The sequence below is a fragment of the Gymnodraco acuticeps genome, unplaced genomic scaffold (assembly GCF_902827175.1).
Source record: "Gymnodraco acuticeps unplaced genomic scaffold, fGymAcu1.1, whole genome shotgun sequence".
NCBI classification, from domain to species: domain Eukaryota; kingdom Metazoa; phylum Chordata; class Actinopteri; order Perciformes; family Bathydraconidae; genus Gymnodraco; species Gymnodraco acuticeps.
This window is the reverse complement of record NW_022992147.1, coordinates 198,791-217,525: the sequence shown is the minus strand read 5'-3', so window position 1 is coordinate 217,525 and position 18,735 is coordinate 198,791. Positions and strand designations below refer to the sequence as shown.

General features: G+C 41.4%; 1 protein-coding gene across 1 annotated transcript; it reads right to left on the bottom strand.

Moving 5' to 3' along the window:
- Nucleotides 1-734: 734 nt before the first annotated feature.
- On the bottom strand, nt 735-17,954 carry ddx39ab (DEAD (Asp-Glu-Ala-Asp) box polypeptide 39Ab). The gene is made up of 10 exons (XM_034203931.1): nt 17,824-17,954; nt 16,092-16,308; nt 12,869-12,996; nt 10,761-11,037; nt 9,499-9,617; nt 5,795-5,926; nt 5,137-5,246; nt 3,426-3,570; nt 2,242-2,389; nt 735-1,221 (listed from the first exon to the last, which is right to left on the bottom strand). The coding sequence occupies exons 2-10, from the start codon at nt 16,297-16,299 to the stop codon at nt 1,205-1,207; spliced, it is 1,284 nt and encodes a 427-aa protein (XP_034059822.1). The 5' UTR covers nt 16,300-16,308; nt 17,824-17,954; the 3' UTR covers nt 735-1,204.
- Nucleotides 17,955-18,735: the final 781 nt, after the last annotated feature.

Genomic DNA, 18,735 nt, shown 5'->3' with positions numbered 1-18,735 from the left:
TCAATATCAAGCCACATTTATTGTTTTTACTTCGGCTGTGACTTTGTGTGTGCTCAGGATGAGTTTGGCTGTGTATCGCTAAACAAGGAAATCACACCTCCACGGAGCTCAGCGCGATTCACAACGTCCCAACTGGTTCCGACCAATCGGAGCACACTGGGCTCACAGGGAGGGGGGGGCAAGAGCTGCAACGAGCCGTTTAGTGGAGAGAGTGAATACTGCTGAATACACACATACTTTACAGAGATGCTGTATGCGAAACCAATGTGAGTTTGGAAAATTGCACAGTATAAAACTATTCTAGTAGACCTCAATGGAATTATGATCAGTAGAAATGGACATGACATGGGACCTTTAAGATAATTATTGCTACTATTAAATTCTGATGTTAACATGGCATTACCATGCTTTCATGTGCTTTTAAAAAAAAAAAAATCACGACTCATGACAATTGTAGACGTTTTAACCTCAAAATACTAGTAGATACAAATTAAAGGGGCCCTATTCTCCTTTTTGGGAGTTTCCCCCTTTCCTGTAGTGTGTTAAAATACATTTTAGTGTATGTAAATGGTCTGCCAAGGCAAAATAAAGACCGTTAACGCTTGGAAACACGTCACATTACAGGCACAAATTACATATGAACCTGGAATGAGTATAATTTTAAGATTTAAGTGTCAATTACTTCAATATACGGTGTGTTTTACGACATACGTGTAATAAAAATGGCCAAATTCTTCACGTGGTGATTCTTTTATTGGAGGCATTCAATTGGATATTCAAAGAGTTAGCTGCCACGTGAGCATAGACCTACATGACTTTGTAAAAAGGCTTATCGTTGCAGGAGGAGGGGGGGACACAAAAATAACTTCCTATACAATACGATTTTCAAAAAGGGGGCTAAAATCATGTTCCTCAGAAGTATGTCTTTATACGTTTCCCTGAAGCTCTGAAAATGGGGTAGAGACAAGAAGAGCCTCAGAAGAGACCAAGACTGTAAAAATGGCATTTTATAAAAAGTTTTAATTTCAACAGTTAAAGACAAATTAAAAATCAACCCCCCATGTCACCCCCAAAAAAGAAAATGACAATAAAAATAAACGTTGGTGAACAGAGCAAAGCTTTTTGACTCAACGGTGAGATACGTCTACTTCCAAATACAAGACACGAGATCCATGAAGAAGAGATTTCTGCTGGGCACGAGGACTCATCTGGACTGCTCGACTGTAGAGAAGGGAGAGAGACACGATGAGCATTTTAGAGATGAGCGCGATGAGCAACAGCTGAGCATAACTACATTTCAGCGACTGGTTAAACATGCAGAGCAGATCCACAGATACATGACACAACAACAACAACTGCTGTGTGTTTCTGCCAAGACAAATGAAGGTTAATTACAACAGCTGACCAAATATCAATGGATTAAACAGACAGTATATCAACTATAGAGTGCTGCAGGAATGAGTCCTAAACCCAGGAAATAAGTTACCATTTAAACACTTCATATAAACTTTACCAAGTCAATGTTTTTCTGGCTTCCCTATAGCAGAAAATAAGGCACCTTTAGCTTGGCGGTGAAGTCATGTGACAGTGTTGTAGTTAATTTATTGCCCAACATTAGCCACCTTTAGCTTAGCGGTGGTGACGTGAAGTCATGTGACTGTGCTGTAGTCCCTTTATAGCCCAACATTAGCCGCCTTTAGCTTAGCGGTGGTGACGTGAAGTCATGTGACCGTGCTGTAGTTCCTCTATAGCCCAACATTAGCCGCCTTTAGCTTAGCGGTGGTGACGTGAAGTCATGTGACCGTGCTGTAGTTCCTTTATAGCCCAACATTAGCCACCTTTAGCTTAGCGGTGGTGGAAATTAATTAAGTGAGATCATTTTGCAGTCGTGATGAGATTGCATTTCTCAAAAAACCCAAAATTTCCAGAATGTTGTGCAAAAAGGCCATTTTTAATTATATGATGTTATATATCCAACAAAATGTATAGGAAGGACATGAAAAATATCCAAAAAGTGTATTTTATTAAGTCTGTAGAACTGGTTTTGTTGGCTGTGACATCTCCGCAACACCACAATACTTTATTCAGCATATTTGTACACATATTTTGAGCTAGTGCGGTTTCAGTTAATTGAGCAGCGTTGCGTTTTATGTTGTCTTGAGTTACGTGATTTGATCCCACACATAACGATCGGTCCAGCTTCACTAAAGCCCGTGAGCATTAAGAGGAGGCGAGGCTTACTGTAAGAGGAGATGTCGATCTCGTCCGGCAGCTCGGCCACGTTGACCTCAAAGCGGTCCTGCACGTCGTTCAGAGTCTTGGCATCAGTCTCGTCAGAAACGAAGGTGATGGCCAGACCTTTGGTTCCAAACCGACCGGCACGAGCAACCTGAAGCAGAGGAGGGGCAACGTGAGTTCAATCCACTAACACATGGAGCACAAAGGAGATACTGGGAAACAAAATGGGCGACCACTTTCTTTGATGAAGAGATGCTAACTATACTTCTTATTGATGAAAAGGGCAGACTGAAACTGTAATTGATAATAAAACGTTACCAAAACCTGTTTTCTTTGCCTAAGAAGATCTACATAATATGTTTGGACTTGTTTTTTTCTCATGACTTGATCAGTAGCATTTTCTGTGCTAAGATATATCGCAATTATATCAGCAACTCTGCGTAACTTGTGAGAAATAAGGTGATATTATCTGTAGACTTTCAAAACAAAGACCATTTGACTGTCTACATATCCAGTGACGAGGAGATGCTAAAACACTAACTGTATTTCTTATTGATAAAGGACCGAACATTTACCAAAAACCCGTTTATTCTTTGTTTAAGAAAAGTAGAAAATTCATTGTCAAACCGTGAGCTAAGTGAGGAGGACTCGGCGTAACTTACTTAAGAAAAAGTACGAGGACTTGTAAGAAATAAGGTGATCATTTGGCTTCTCTAGATTGACTGAAATGTTCAATAATACTACACGAAAACATTTAATGAAGTGGCCTAAATATGCTAAAAACCAAGGACACTTCACACAGACATGAGACTAATTAACACAACATATCCATGCTACGGTTATGCAGGTCTTCAAAAAGGGGGGCGGGGCTAATAGGTTTATCTGTGAAATAACCACCAGGATAATGATTGACTGTTTTGCCAGAAATCTACTTTTACTCACAGAAAATGTATAACTTGCTCCATCTCTCAGCCAAACTACTACTCAAGCAGCACGCGTTATGCCATCATCTACGGAACATTTGCATTCAGGAAAGTTCCCGTAAAGGCGAGTGGATTTATGGCAGGCAGGGAACCAACGATAAAAAGAACGGCTCTCACCAAGTACGACTCGGTTCCCTTCGATCGTACCAAAGAGCCGTTCAAAAGAATCGTTGGCGAACGTCACATCACTACTCTGAAGCTCACCCTGTGCAAATAGGTGTCAGAATCTTCCGGCATGTCGTAGTTGAAGACGATGTTGACCCGCTCGATGTCCATCCCTCTGCCAAACAGGTTGGTGGCGACCAGGATCCGCCTCTGGAAGTCCTTGAACTGCTGGTAGCGAGACAGCCTGGGGAGTAAATAATAACAAGTTTATATAGAAATACAATTCACGTAACTAATGCGTACATTACAAACTCTTGACTATTGTAGTTGTGTAATATCTGTTTTAACCTCAATATACTAGTAGATACACATTTGTGGGGTTTCTCCCTTTCCTGTAGTGTGTTTAGTACATTTTAGTGCACGTAAATGGTCTGCAAATAATAATTAAAATACTTTTAAAGCTTGGAAACCCGTCACAGTAGATGGATAAAATACAAATAAACCCGATAATGAGCAAAACGGGGCTGATTTAAGCTTCGATTACTTTAATATACGGTGCGTTTTACGACATACGTGTAATAGAAAAGGCCAAATTCTTCACTTGGTGATTCATTTATTGGAGGCATTCAATTGGATAGCTGCCATGTGAGCATAGACTTACTTAACGGTCACAACAGGACTTTCTGAAAGGCTTATTGTTGCTTTAATAATAAGTTTATATAGTATAGCACCTTTCAGTGCTTCACAAGAACAAGTTAAAATGAAGACCACAGTAACATGAATACAACAACAACATGAGGCAGAAATGTAGGGGGGGGGTGTTATCTATCAGCTGCTGCAGGATTACTGACTGAAGCCTCTTTGAAGGCAGTGATGTGTTGAGTTCACTGACGAGGCCTCATGCTCCGTAAACATGCTCAGTATTCAGAGCTCAAAGGAGCACATGTTTATGAGAGGAGGCGTGTAGTGTACGAGGAAGATTTATCAGTGTGTGTTTGCAGCAGCAGCCGGTACAGTTTGTGTGAGAGATTTACAGTTACTGTTGCCACATATCAAGTGTGAAGATGTAACTTTGAGACGTTAGATAACTCTCTTTCACAATCTACATCTACTACAAAGTCAAGCCCCATATTTATATTTACTTTACCGTAATTACTGCATCTTTGAGACACAGCTAGAAACCTACGTGACATAATGCACTTCCCAAACAACATGAATAATCCCAATTATCTTGGAAGAAGTAATAATAGATTTATTTTGTTAGCGCTTTTACAGGTGCTCAAAGACGCTTTACAGATATAGTGAAAAGAAAAGAAAGGAACAACAAATATATAGTTAAAGTTAAAGTCAAATAATACAAAAACAATCACACATTAAAAGCCAGATTGAAGATTAAAAGCCAGTAGTCAGATCCTTCGCTGTCTGTTTACATGAGTGTGTGTGTGTGTGTGTGTGTGTGTGTGTGTGTGTGTTGGTGTGTGGCCTAGCATTACTATACTTGTGGGGACCTAAATCTGTTTACACAGTCACGTGTGGGGACTCGCATCCCTGATGGGGACAAAATGGAGGTCCCCATAAGGGGAATCATTAATTTTAGGGTGAAGCCTTGGTTATGGTTAAGGTTAGGATAAGTCTCCAGGAATTGTATGAAAGTCAATGTAATGTCCCCTGAAGTGATGTATACATGGTGTGTGTGTGTTGGTGTTTGTGTTGGTCTATGTATGTGTGTGTGTATGTGTGTGTGTATGTGTGTGTGTGTATGTGTGTGTATGTATGTGTATGTGTATGTATGTGTATGTGTGTGTGTTACCTCTCCTCCTGAGCCATCCCTCTGTGGATGGCGATGGCCGGGAAGTTTTGCTCCACCAGCAGCTGAGCCAGAGCCACGCAGCGCTGCACTGACTTGACGAAGATCACCACCTAGAGGGAGAAAGGGGGAATTAAATACAGCTGCTGAGGAACAGCAACTTGAAGCACTCTTATGACTCCTGGCAGGCTTTGTTTACACCTTGAATTAGTTTGAACTTTCTCCCAGGTTTCAAAGCAATAACTCTACACTTTGGGGTATACCATTATCCTTTCAACTTGTTAGATGGGAAGCTTAATACCATATTTATGTTTCATGTCTTCAATGTGAAGCTACAAGCCTTTTAGCTAGAAACAGGGAACAACCATCTGAAGATCTTACAGCTCAATATGTAGTTTTGTTGTAGAAATATGTGCCACTTTATGGGTGCTGTTTTGACCGGTTATTAATCTTTATTGGACAGTGAAAATACCATCCAAAAACCAAAGAGTTCTTTAGAAGATGTTGGTAGGCTTATCTTTCAGTAAAGCCACTTTCTAATTTCTTTACTCGCAAATTACCAGCTTACTACAACTGTAGATACACAAGAACTAACTCAAAGATGGTCCCAATAAATAACAAAATGGTTATATACTTCGTAATGACAGCTCCATCACTCTACCTGGTTGAACTCCAGCACGTCGAGCAGGTCGAACAGCTTGCGGTTCTTCTCGCTGTCCTTCAGCTTGCAGTAGTACTGCGCCAGGCCGTGGAGCGTGAGCTTAGTCTCGTCGTCAACGAACACCTCCATGGGCTGAAGGAGAGAGAACAGAAGGATGGTTAGGGAGACATGCAGCGGTGAAGAAAGACGCACAAGTTCTCCCTGATAGAACTTTTCAGGAAGATTGAGATTTAAAAAGGTCCCCTATTCTACTGTTCTTCATCAATATATTACAGGTCTCAGATATATCCAGAACCTGTCTCTAATTGGCTGAAACACCAAACAGATCATTGCAGCATTACCCATAATCCCCTCTGTTTCAGCTCTGTTTCCAAAGTGCTAATTCTCTGTCTGTTACTTTAGATGAAAATAAGGAGCCCCTCCCCACGCCCCCCTGAGAGAGATTTGGTTACAAAGAACTCAATGGTGCTCTAGGAGGAGATTCAGGTGATAAGGGGGGGGGGGTTACCTTGGTTGCTGATTGGCTAATGGTTACACAAGACAACACATCGTTATGACATCACAAAGTGGCCAAAATCTCATCAGCTCATTTTCAGACAGGTTTTTATAGAAATGGATCAGAACAAAAAGAGAGAGAATCTTTGTTCCTGAAACTTTCAGAGTCTCTTTCCACAGAGGGGACACATGTTGATGTAGAAGAGACATGAAGAAGAGGGGACACATGTTGATGTAGAAGAAGAGACATGAAGAAGAGGGGACACATGTTGATGTAGAAGAGACATGAAGAAGAGGGGACACATGTTGATGTAGAAGAGACATGGAGAAGAGGGGACACATGTTGATGTAGAAGAGACATGGAGAAGAGGGGACACATGTTGATGTAGAAGAGACATGGAGAAGAGGGGACACATGTTGATGTAGAAGAGACATGGAGAAGAGGGGACACATGTTGATGTAGAAGAGACATGGAGAAGAGGGGACACATGTTGATGTAGAAGAGACATGGGGAAGAGGGGACACATGTTGATGTAGAGAGACATGGAGAAGAGGGGACACATGTTGATGTAGAAGAGACATGAAGAAGAGGGGACACATGTTGATGTAGAAGAGACTGGAGAAGAGGGGACACATGTTTGATGTAGAAGAGACATGGAAGAAGAGGGGACACATGTTGATGTAGAAGAGACATGAAGAAGAGGGGACACATGTTGATGTAGAAGAGACATGAAGAAGAGGGGACACATGTTGATGTAGAAGAGACATGGAGAAGAGGGGACACATGTTGATGTAGAAGAGACATGAGAAGAGGGGACACATGTTTAGTAGGAAGAGACATGGAGAAGAGGGGACACATGTTGATGTAGAAGAGACATGAAGAAGAGGGGAACATGTTGATGTAGGAGAGACATGAAGAAGAGGGGACACATGTTGATGTAGAAGAGACATGAAGAAGAGGGGACACATGTTGATGTAGAGAGGACATGAAGAAGAGGGGACACATGTTGATGTAGAAGAGACATGAAGAAGAGGGGACACATGTTGATGTGGAAGAGACATGAAGAAGAGGGGACACATGTTGATGTAGAAGAGACATGAAGAAGAGGGGGACACATGTTGATGTAGAAGAGACATGAAGAAGAGAGGACACATGTTGAATGTAGAAGAGACATGAAGAAGAGGGGACACATGTTGATGTAGAAGAGACATGAAGAAGAGGGGACACATGTTGATGTAGAAGAGACATGAAGAAGAGGGGACACATGTTGATGTAGAAGAGACATGAAGAAGAGGGGACACATGTTGATGTAGAAGAGACATGAAGAAGGGGACACATGTTGATGTAGAAGAGACATGAAGAAGAGGGGACACATGTTGATGTAGAAGAGACATGGAGAAGAGGGACACATGTTGATGTAGAAGAGACATGAGAAGAGGGGACACATGTTGATGTAGAAGAGACATGAAGAAGAGGGACATGTTGATGTAGAAGAGACATGAAGAAGAGGGGACACATGTTGATGTAGAAGAGACATGAGAAGAGGGGACACATGTTGATGTAGAAGAGACATGAAGAAGAGGGGACACATGTTGATGTAGAAGAGACATGAGAAGAGGGACACATGTTGATGTAGAAGAGACATGGAGAAGAGGGGACACATGTTGATGTAGAAGAGACATGAAGAAGAGGGGACACATGGTGATGTAGAAAGAGACATGAAGAAGAGGGACACATGATGATGTAGAAGAGACATGAAGAAGAGGGGACACATGTTGATGTAGAAGAGAAGAGACATGAAGAAGAGGGGACACATGTTGATGTAGAAGAGACATGAAGAAGAGGGGACACATGTGATGTAGAAGAGACAGAAGAAGAGGGGACACATGTTGATGTAAGAGAAGACATGAAGAAGAGGGGACACATGTTGATGTAGAAGAGACATGAAGAAGAGGGGACACATGTTGATGTAGAAGAGACATGAAGAAGAGGGGACACATGTTGATGTAGAGAGACATGAAGAAGAGGGGGACACATGTTGATGTAGAAGAGACATGAAGAAGAGGGGACACATGTTGATGTAGAAGAGACATGAAGAGAGGGACCCATGTTGATGTAGGAGAGACATGAAGAAGAGGGGACACATGTTGATGTAGAAGAGACATGAAGAAGAGGGGACACATGTTGATTGCGAAGAGACATGAAGAAGAGGGGGACACAATGTTGATGTAGAAGAGACATGAAGAAGAGGGGGACACATTGTTGATGTAGAAGAAGACATGAAGAAGAGGGGACACATGTTGATGTAGAAGAGACATGAAGAAGAGGGACACATGTTGATGTAGAAGAGACATGAAGAAGAGGGGACACATGTTGATGTAGAAGAGACATGGAGAAAGAGGGGACACATGTTGATGTAGAAGAGACATGGAGAAGAGGGGACACATGTTGATGTAGAAGAGACATGAAGAAGAGGGGGACACCATGTTGATGTAGAAGAGACATGGAGAAGAGGGGACACATGTTGATGTTAGAAGAGACCTGAAGAAGAGGGGACACCATGTTGATGTAGAAGAGGACATGAAGAAGAGGGGGACACATGGTTGATGTAGAAGAGGACATGAAGAAGAGGGGACACATGTTGATGTAGAAGAAGACATGAAGAAGAGGGGACACCATGTTGATGTAAAGAGGACATGGAGAAGAGGGGACACATGTTGATGTAGAAGAGACATGAAGAAGAGGGGACACATGTTGATGTAGAAGAGACATGAAGAAGAGGGGACACATGGTGATGTAGAAGAGACATGAAGAAGAGGGGACAACATGTTGATGTAGAAGAGACATGAAGAGAGGGGACACATGTTGATGTAGAAGAGACATGAAGAAGAGGGGGACACATGTTGATGTAGAAGAGACATGAAGAAGAGGGGACACATGTTGATGTAGGAGAGACATGAAGAAGAGGGGACACATGTTGATGTAGAAGAGACATGAAGAAGAGGGGACACATGTTGATGGAGAAGAGACATGAGAAGAGGGGACACATGTTGATGTAGAGAGACATGAAGAGAGGGGACACATGTTGATGTAGAAGAGACATGAAGAAGAGGGGACACATGTTGATGTAGAAGAGACATGAAGAAGAGGGGACACATGTTGATGTAGAAGAGACATGAAGAAGAGGGGACACATGTTGATCACTTACGTCCTGCATGAACTTGCGGCAGACGGGTCGGATCTCTTTGCTCAGAGTAGCGCTGAACATCATGACCTGCTTCTCGTGGGGTGTGATCTTAAAGATGTCCTGGACGTCACGCCTCATGTCTGGAAGAGAATACAATCATTTATTGTCATTATACAAGTGCAAGGAGAATCAGTAAAGCCACTCCTTTCAAGGTGCCGCCAAAACATTCATACAAGACAACAAAGAGGCAGCATTCACACACACTGTTAGAGCCACACCTAATTGTGAAGTCTGTAGTCAACAGTAGGGATGGGTTTATTATTAAAGACCGTGGTACTGTTAAGCTCCGACGTTATCGGTCTTTTTATCGGTACTGGAGACACGTACAAGATATATGTTGTGTATTATTGCTACACAAACATTATATTGAAGTTTTAGTGTCGCCAACTCCGTTTCTAATTTCAAAAAGACTGCAAAATGCATCCATGATTATTTTTTGTATTTTCGATCTCTCTCTCCCGTCTGCTTGCGAGGGGGCGGGGCAGTTTACACACACGCGGCTGCTACACACACACACACACACACACACACACGGAGGAGATGGCGGAGAGAACGCGCTCCGAGGTGTGGTTAAACTTTACCCGTCTCGATGCTCGTTGCCTAAAGTGCAATAAGAGTTTAGCATGTAAGGGCGGTAACACGAGCAATTTGTCTAAACATTTATCAAAAGTGCACCACATCCAGACGGAGGAATGTACCGGACTGTCTTTCTAGCAGCTCTGTAGCCCCATCCACGAGTAACGTTTCCACGTCAGGTGTTATGTATGCTAGCAGCAACACACGGAGTTAACTACATGATACAAACATGGGTTTATGATTAGAGGAAACTGAGTTATTTAGTTTGTTAAAGTTTCAGCTATTCTGTACATCAGATTATTTAATACGATTTGTTAAAGCATTGTTGTTTCTTTTGATGTGAAATATTATGTATTAAATTTAAATAAAAAGCAATGTTAGTTTTGTTCACAATTTGTTTATTTAGCTTACCTTTTTTCTCTCTTCAAAATAACCGATAAGAGTACCGTTAAAAGACCGGACCGATAAGCGGTATCGATAAAAGTAGTAGTACCGTTAAAACCTTAACGATACCCATCCCTAGTCAACACACTATAAAAGACTACAGTTCCCACGGCAACTACAGAATTAAAAGTGTTTCAAGGATGGGTACCGTCAGACACAAATCAAATGTGGGCTAATGTTCAGAAACGACAAATAAAACCCACCGAGCTGCTCCAACATTTTGTCGCACTCGTCCAGAACGAAGTGCTTGACGTTCTTCAGGGCGAGGGTTTTGTTCCGGATGAGAGCGAGGATTCGGCCCGGCGTTCCCACCACGATGTGAGGGCAGTTCTTCTTCAGCACGTCCTCGTCCTTCTTGATGGCCATGCCTCCGAAGAACACGGCGCACTTTACCGTGGACATGTACTTTGAGAAGCGCTCGTACTCTTTGCTGATCTGGAAGGCCAGCTCTCGCGTGTGACACATGACTAACACGGAGACCTGAGGAGGAGCAAAGACAAACACTCAATCAGACACTCCACAAGTTAATGCGTCCTGATTAGGAACGTCACGATAGGAGACGTTCTATGGGAGCCCTTTACATCATATTTTAATTCATTGAAAGTCCTACCCCCTGACTAAGTCTATATGTCCCCACTTTAGTTATAATTTTTTCAAATTTATTGTGTTTTTATATATTTGTTATACATGTTTTGCTCTTTATCGTGTGAAATGTATCAGGATGTGTGACCAATTTTACAGAAAACCAAAAACAGGAAATGTGAAAAATGGTTGTATCGTCTGTTAAATCTGAAATCCTTAATAAAGAAATTAAATCAAAATGCATGAAATGTAGATTCTACGTACGTACAAGTAAAGTTCCACATATTCAATACCATTGTTAAACAACAATAACTTCATCATACACGGTGTTGCAAAGTGTTTTTTCTGGCAAGTTGAGCCAATTCCCTTACTTAAATCTATCCTGCTGTAACAAAACATCTTTGATAAAGCTATATTTATTCAAGTTTCCCGCAAAAAACTTAATTTTTCAAAAGATAACTAGTGATTGGGTTATCATTCACTGCCTAATAGGGCTGAACGATTAATCGATTTTAAATCGAAATTTGAAATGATGCAATTATCAAACTGCAAAGCCTGCGATTTTGTTTTGTTTTTAATTTGTTTATTGTGTTCTTCTTGTGTGTCAGTCATCCACACCAATCAGAAGTGCTGTGCTCCACATGTACCAGCCGTTGTTAACCAATCAGAAGTGGCCCATGATAGATTGATCCAGTCACCTGCCAAGTATTTTTGAAATACTTTTCCAAATGGCTCCCAATAGAGTGCCACAGTGACGCGTCCTAAAACCCGGAAGTAAGTTAGCATTTTACCACTTCCGGGTCCTTCGGAAAAAAAACAATGCAATTTCTCCATAGGATTTTGGAAAATGGCTCGAAATAAGGTCTGTGGGAAACTAACCGGTTAGATAAATGCACGTGATCCGTCTCTTCAATGTGTCTCAACCACAGACCTTATTTCCAGATATTTTCCAAAATCCTATGGAGAAATTGCATTGCTTTTTGTCGAAGGAACCGGAAGGAGTTTACTTCCGGTTTTAGGATGCGTCACTGCGGCACTCTACAGGGTGAATCTGAAACTTGACTTTAAAGCAACCCAACGGAAGTTTCATGTAAGTTGAGTTCTTTCACTCGACGGCTGCTCCATCTCCCCATTTCCTGAAGCCCTCAACCTGGGTGTTGTCACCACCTGCTTGGACTACGGCAATGGTGTCCTGTTCGGGGTTCCCAACAAAACCCCGGACAGGCTCCAGTATGTCCAAAACTGTGCTGCTAGAGTACTCACACACACAAAGCCGTGGCAGCACATCACTCCCACCCTCATCCACCTACACTGGTTGCCGGTCAAGTCCCGCATATCCTACAAAGTCCTCCTCCTTACCTACAAGTCTCTCCTTGCCCCCCAGTACCTATCGGAGATTTGCAACATCCCCACACTCGACGCCTTCAAAAAGGGCCCTCAAGTCCCATCTGTTTGCCAAGCCTTTCGGCCCCTAAATCGATCTATTATTTTGTCTGTCTGATTTTTGTTTTTGCCCTATTACTTGTAAAGCGACCTTGGATCCCTTGAAAGGCGCTATATAAATCCAAGCTATTATTATTATTGACATCTCACAGAAGCGTCTGCACACTTTGTGCTTTACTATCACAAGAAAATAAGTATCTCGCTAGTCCTCTGTACATTTCCTATGACAACGCGTCCTTCACTTGATCCAATACATACACCTATTGTATTCAACATTCGTACTGACCTGTCCGTCAACAGGTTCGATCTGCTGCAGTGTGGCCAGCACGAACACGGCCGTCTTTCCCATACCGGACTTCGCTTGGCACAGGATGTCCATGCCCAGGATCGCTTGTGGGATGCACTCATGCTGGACTGAAAAGAAAATTAAAAAAAGATGTCAATACAGGCACATTATTGTTGGGAAAGCAAGTACATCAAGGTACTGTAGAGACGTGGAAGACCCTTGAGCGCGGAAAAAAAAAAAGTTTAACAACATTATTTATTGACTTTTCATTCCGGTATAATCATTTTGCGCAAAGATGGCACTGTTTGTCAGAGCACTTCATCCTTCTGGGATTTCATGAAGAACAGCTCCAACGCCTGTGTGTATGGGAATGCCTCTGGTGCTGGTCCATTAACTGCCAGTGTTTCCCACAGATCTGAAATATACTTTGGGGGGTGGTGGTAGCGGGGGGGGGTTGAGGTGACGTGCAACAACATTAACCTTTCTGTTGGTCGCTTGTTAGCAGACCCTTCACGCGATGGCAGAGCGAACAGGTACAGGTACAGGCAGGGTCCATAATGATAGCCCTATAGTTTAAATCTACTACCCACACATGAACATATGGAAATGGGTTACTATTTAAAAAAATGAATGTATTTATTAATGTATTTAGGAACCTATCCATGTGATTTTTAGTGGGGGTCGACCTCAAATCCTCTAGGGGGGTCCAGGGGCATGCCCCCCCGGTAAGATTTTATTTTTTATTTTGGAGTTAAATGCATCAATCTGGTGCATTTTGAGGGGAAAATAAAGAGACTAGATCTATGGAAACACCTATATTTAACAGAACTGTATACATTTCAATAATCATAAAATCAAGGCCATAACCAACAACATACCATTTCCAATATGAAAAAAACACTGAAACTTGTTTATTAATTTAGTTTTGGTTCATTTATAGTTGTGAGTGTGTCTGTGCTCCTGAATCAGCCTCTCCTGTCTCCCTCCTCTCCCCCTGCTCCTCTTTGAGGCAGCAGCAAAGACTAGTTTTCTCTCAACAAGTTTTAAAAGTGTATCTTACCTTTTTTCACCTAGTTAACTTTTTATTTATTTATTCATGCATATTTTACTAATCACATTACATTTCATTTAGCTGACGCTTTTATCCAAAGCGACTTATAATGACCGATTACAGGGACATTCTCCCTGGAGTAACTAAGGGCTAAGTGCCTTACTCAAGGGCACACTAGTGGTGGTGTTCCTGGCGGGATTTGAACTCACAGCCTTCCGATCTTCAGCCCACCTCACTATCCATATTAGACCAATCACTACCCTCTCAAATGGAAATATGTGTTTACATAAATGGTGACCACACCGTTTGAGACCCACTGAGAACTTAGACTAAGTTAACTATCTAAACACTCAGAGAGTGCTTTACCTCACCTGAGCTGAGGTTATCCCGAGCTTGAATGACACACAGAGACCAATCAAGGGCTTTGATTTATGATCTGTATGACAGTGGCCATGTCGGCAGGCCACATCATGTGGACAGCCAGTCACCCTGTGTGAGGCAGGCCACTTAACAGGCCAGAAGGAGGCGAGATCAGAGCAAGGGAGCGAGGGATCATTGTCTACAAGTTAGTCGATCGCAGATGGCGTCGTGGTCACGGACGAATAAAAAAAATATATATTAAAAAAATATTTTATTAAAAAAAACGAAATGGGTCGCGAAATATACTTGGGCGGCCGTTAATATACCTGGGCGGCCGTTAATATACCTGGGCGGCCGTTAATATACCTGGGCGGCCGTTAATATACCTGGGCGGCCCGCCCAAGTATAGTCTATGTGTGGGAAACCCTGAATCTTTAAAGGTCCTTTTCTCAAAATGAGTTTTTTCTCCTACTCTGAGTTCGAAATTTCAACTTCAGTAGCACGTAGAGACACCAAACCTTCCAGTTATATTCCTATCAATATTATGAAGGCTTTTACAGAAGGGTTTGTTCATATATCATTCATAGCCTGAATTATACAACATTGTATACCTAAAAACATGGCGAAAATGGATATTTTAGGGCTGTTGACAGTATTTTCTGATTTATGGAATGATAAAAAGAGATATCCAATATCCCTTCTGTAAAAGCCTTATGGCGCATTTCCACTGCAGCGGGTAGCCCCGTTTAAGCGTCCTTAATCGTCCTCAGAGAAAAGAAAAGCACACCGTGGTCAACTGAGGAGGTGACGACGTTCCTACATCTCATTGGGGATGATAAAATCCGGCGGGAGCTCGACGAAACAACTTGAAATGTGAAGCCGATCGCCCCGCCTACACTGCGTTGCTACCCCAGGTCCTAAACTGTAATGGAAATGCGCCACGGCCTCGGATGGCCAGCGAGGCAGCCCGAGGCCTGAGCGAGGACGCTTAAACAGGGCTACACCGCGCAGTGGAAATGTGCCATTAGATACTAATATGACTACAAAATGAAACAAGAATTTTGAACCTGGCTTTATCCAAAGTTTAGAATTCGATTCCTGAAATGTGTTAAAATATGTGCATATTTAATGAGATAATTTGCATATTTAAACATGCTATTTCAGAAAACTTGTAATACAAAAGACAATTGCCTTATTGTAAGTAATTAACTGGAGACATTTCTAGCTGATACCTTTAAGTTAAAAAAATTACCCTATTCACCTGGGGTGTCTCGCCTTAAGGAACAAGGGCATGTTATCAAAGAAAACCTTATAGATCGATAATTAGTATTAAACTGATGCTAAAAACCTTTGTGTTTACTGCCGTTTGGCACAGGTCATTTAACAACATTATATGTTCTCACCATTTGCAGAATTCACTCTATTTTCATGTTGATTTCACAATTTTCTGTATTTCATGAATTGTTCCCCTGTTTTTCCCCATGCTTACATAAAGCACTTTGAATTTCATTTGGGCCTAACAGCTACAATACAAACAAACTAACCCATACCCCTTTTGTTTTCTACATTTGACACAACCAGTAAAATGGTCTGCTCTTGTTATTGATGAAACGTATCTATTAGACACTGTGTATCAAATTGTAATGATTCTATGTATTACTTCATGAATTTGACTTCACGTGGTTTGTCCTTGTTTGTCATGCTTTGCTTTTTGTAATGTATTTTGTTTGTTAAGACGGTGCTTTTGTCGGGACCCTCTTGAAAACAAGATAAAGAAATACATTTCTATAAATACAACCAAAGTTCGCTCACCTTCAGACGGATGCTCAAAACCGCAGTCGATGATGGCACGCAGAAGCTCTGGTTTGAGCAGAAAGTCCCTGAACCCAGAGCTGTGGATGGACACGTAGGACCCCTTCACCTCCTTCTTCCCTGCGGGGACGGCGCTCTCTGGGGCTCCCTGAGGCTCCTCATCCTCTTCGTAGTCGAGCAGCTCGTTGTCAACATCAGTCTCTGCCATTGTGTCGGTCTAGGGAGGGAAAAGGAAAAAGTGTGAGTTTAAAATTGTGAACATGTCTATCATCACATGACTGAACAACTTGGAAAAAATAAGTAGACATGTATATAGTCTTATTTCTACACTGTAGCTTTGTGCATATGACAATAAAACCTTTGAATCTTGAGTTGCACAAGTTGGATAAGTGTGCAACTCAAGATTCAACGGTTTGTGTGACTGACTGTTTTTGAATGATAGTGTGGAGATAAAAGTGGAGGCATTGATTTTTTCTTAAAACCGACTTCTCCTTAGTGTCCAAAACTTTGTAGATAGTTGCTTTTCAAACTATCTATTGGTTTGATTATATGGCTGTTATTTTAATCTTGTTTATTTATAACTTTTTAATTTGTATTTTCTACCTATTTAATGGCTTATGAGCTGTGTGATTTTAGTAAGTACATTTATTTCGTTGTGCAACACCTGGAGATTTTAAAGTGCTTTACAAATGAAGCTGTATTGTATAATTGTCATTACCATTGATTACGGAGTGACTTTATAAAAGGGACTGTACCAAACAAATGTTTAATTTAGTATGTAAAACTATATGTAGGCCGGGTTATCTCCGCAGCTCCACAATACTACATTCAAAACTTTATTTTAACACATTAAGGCACAAATTCAGTGAAATGTTGATAACATTTCCACTAATTGTGCAATCCTACAACCAACTTTCCAACTGGTTTGAAAGAGAACTGTAAACTGAGACCAGCTGTTGTTGCTATTATTTGTGTCAACTTTAACCACACATTTTAAAGAAGATTCAAACAATGTAATACTACAAAAGTGTGATAATTAGCTTTCATTGCAACATGAGTTTGTTGTGTGTACAGTGGTAGTATTATGGTTGAATAGGCGTAACTGAATCTCACCCATTGTACGACAAGAGGCTATTCAGTGAGTTATGCTAACTAGGTTATTTGCAGGTGTACAAACCAGGCCTACAATTCAAGTACGCAGTATGTAGACTAACCGGCTCCCCTTTATACAAAACACCCGTTCACATTATTTTAATGAAGCCAAGCCTTGAATAGTAGCCGATGCCTTCGGTTTAACCAAACCGGTTAGCACTAGCTTCAGATCCGTTGACAACACTGGGACTCCATTGTGTTTCATAACTAATGCTAAGCTAACATGCTAGCGGCAAACAATATTTTCCTGACGAAGCAGCGAAATCATACTCACAACCACCGTAGACAAATAAGTAACACGTATTTAATTATATTTAACTCAGCATGTTGGGATAGAAAAAGCTACGCACTTACTAAAACTATAAAAAAATAAAAATGGGGAAATGTTGGTGGCTAAGCTAACTAATGCTAACGCAGAAACGTAACGACTATCATCATAAAACAAACAATGAAAGAAGATATTTCATTACAGAGTAGATTATCGGTAACTCCTTCGAACTAAACTAATGGAACTCTTCCCAACCTTCATTCAATGTTTTTCAAAAACTCTCCATTTGTGGATAAAAGACTGAATTCTTACCTTGTCGTTGTTAGCTTCTCTACTACAGATCAAAACCGCATGGGCAGGCCTCAGTCGGTTTATACGAGTACCCGGAAGTCCCGCCTTCTCTGAAGCGCATCATTACGATTGGTGGATTTAGACGAGCGCCGGTAAAAGAGGATAGCGATTGGTTGAAAAGTGTGCCGCAGTATAAAAAAGCGGGATACAGCAGTGATGAGTGTATGGAAGCCCAGGAGAGACATTGACATTTAATTAGAATAACAAAATAAACTGCACAATAAAGTAAATGCACTCGTATGTGCAAAAAAGAAAGGAAAGACCTTTATTATGATTTTCGTATGGGCTAACATTTTAGGCCATTTAATTAAACCTTTATTAGTCCTCTTAGTTCAGGGGTGTCAAACTCAAATACACAGTGGGCCAAAATTAAAATATGGGTACTAGTCGAGGGCCGGACTGGTTCAATGTTTATTGCAGAACTTATTGAAATGAACTTATTGCACATATTAAACCTGGAACTAACAAAGCTTAAATGATTGCCTATAAAAACATTAAACATTAAATACTCAGTTGCATTCATTTCTTATGGCTCTATCTGCAGCTTTTCCGGAGTCATTTCTTATGATTACATTTTCCCACAGGCCAACAACAGCTTCAACAAAACTATTTCCCTCAAAGAGAAAACCAAACATGCCCTGTTGTCGTGAGAGAAAAAGTGCAGAAGGAAACATCCATGTAAACTCAGTGTGCTGCTCTGTGAAGCTAGTTCAGATACTTGGCATCTCATCTTGGGTACAAGTTCATCAATGTTTGGGCTCAGGCTCTGAGAGGAGGAAACCCTCAGGATGGAGTGAAGGTGTGCGTGCAATATACCGGCGGGCCAGATCTAATAGGAATTAGAAATTATCCTGCGGGACGAAATTAAATCCA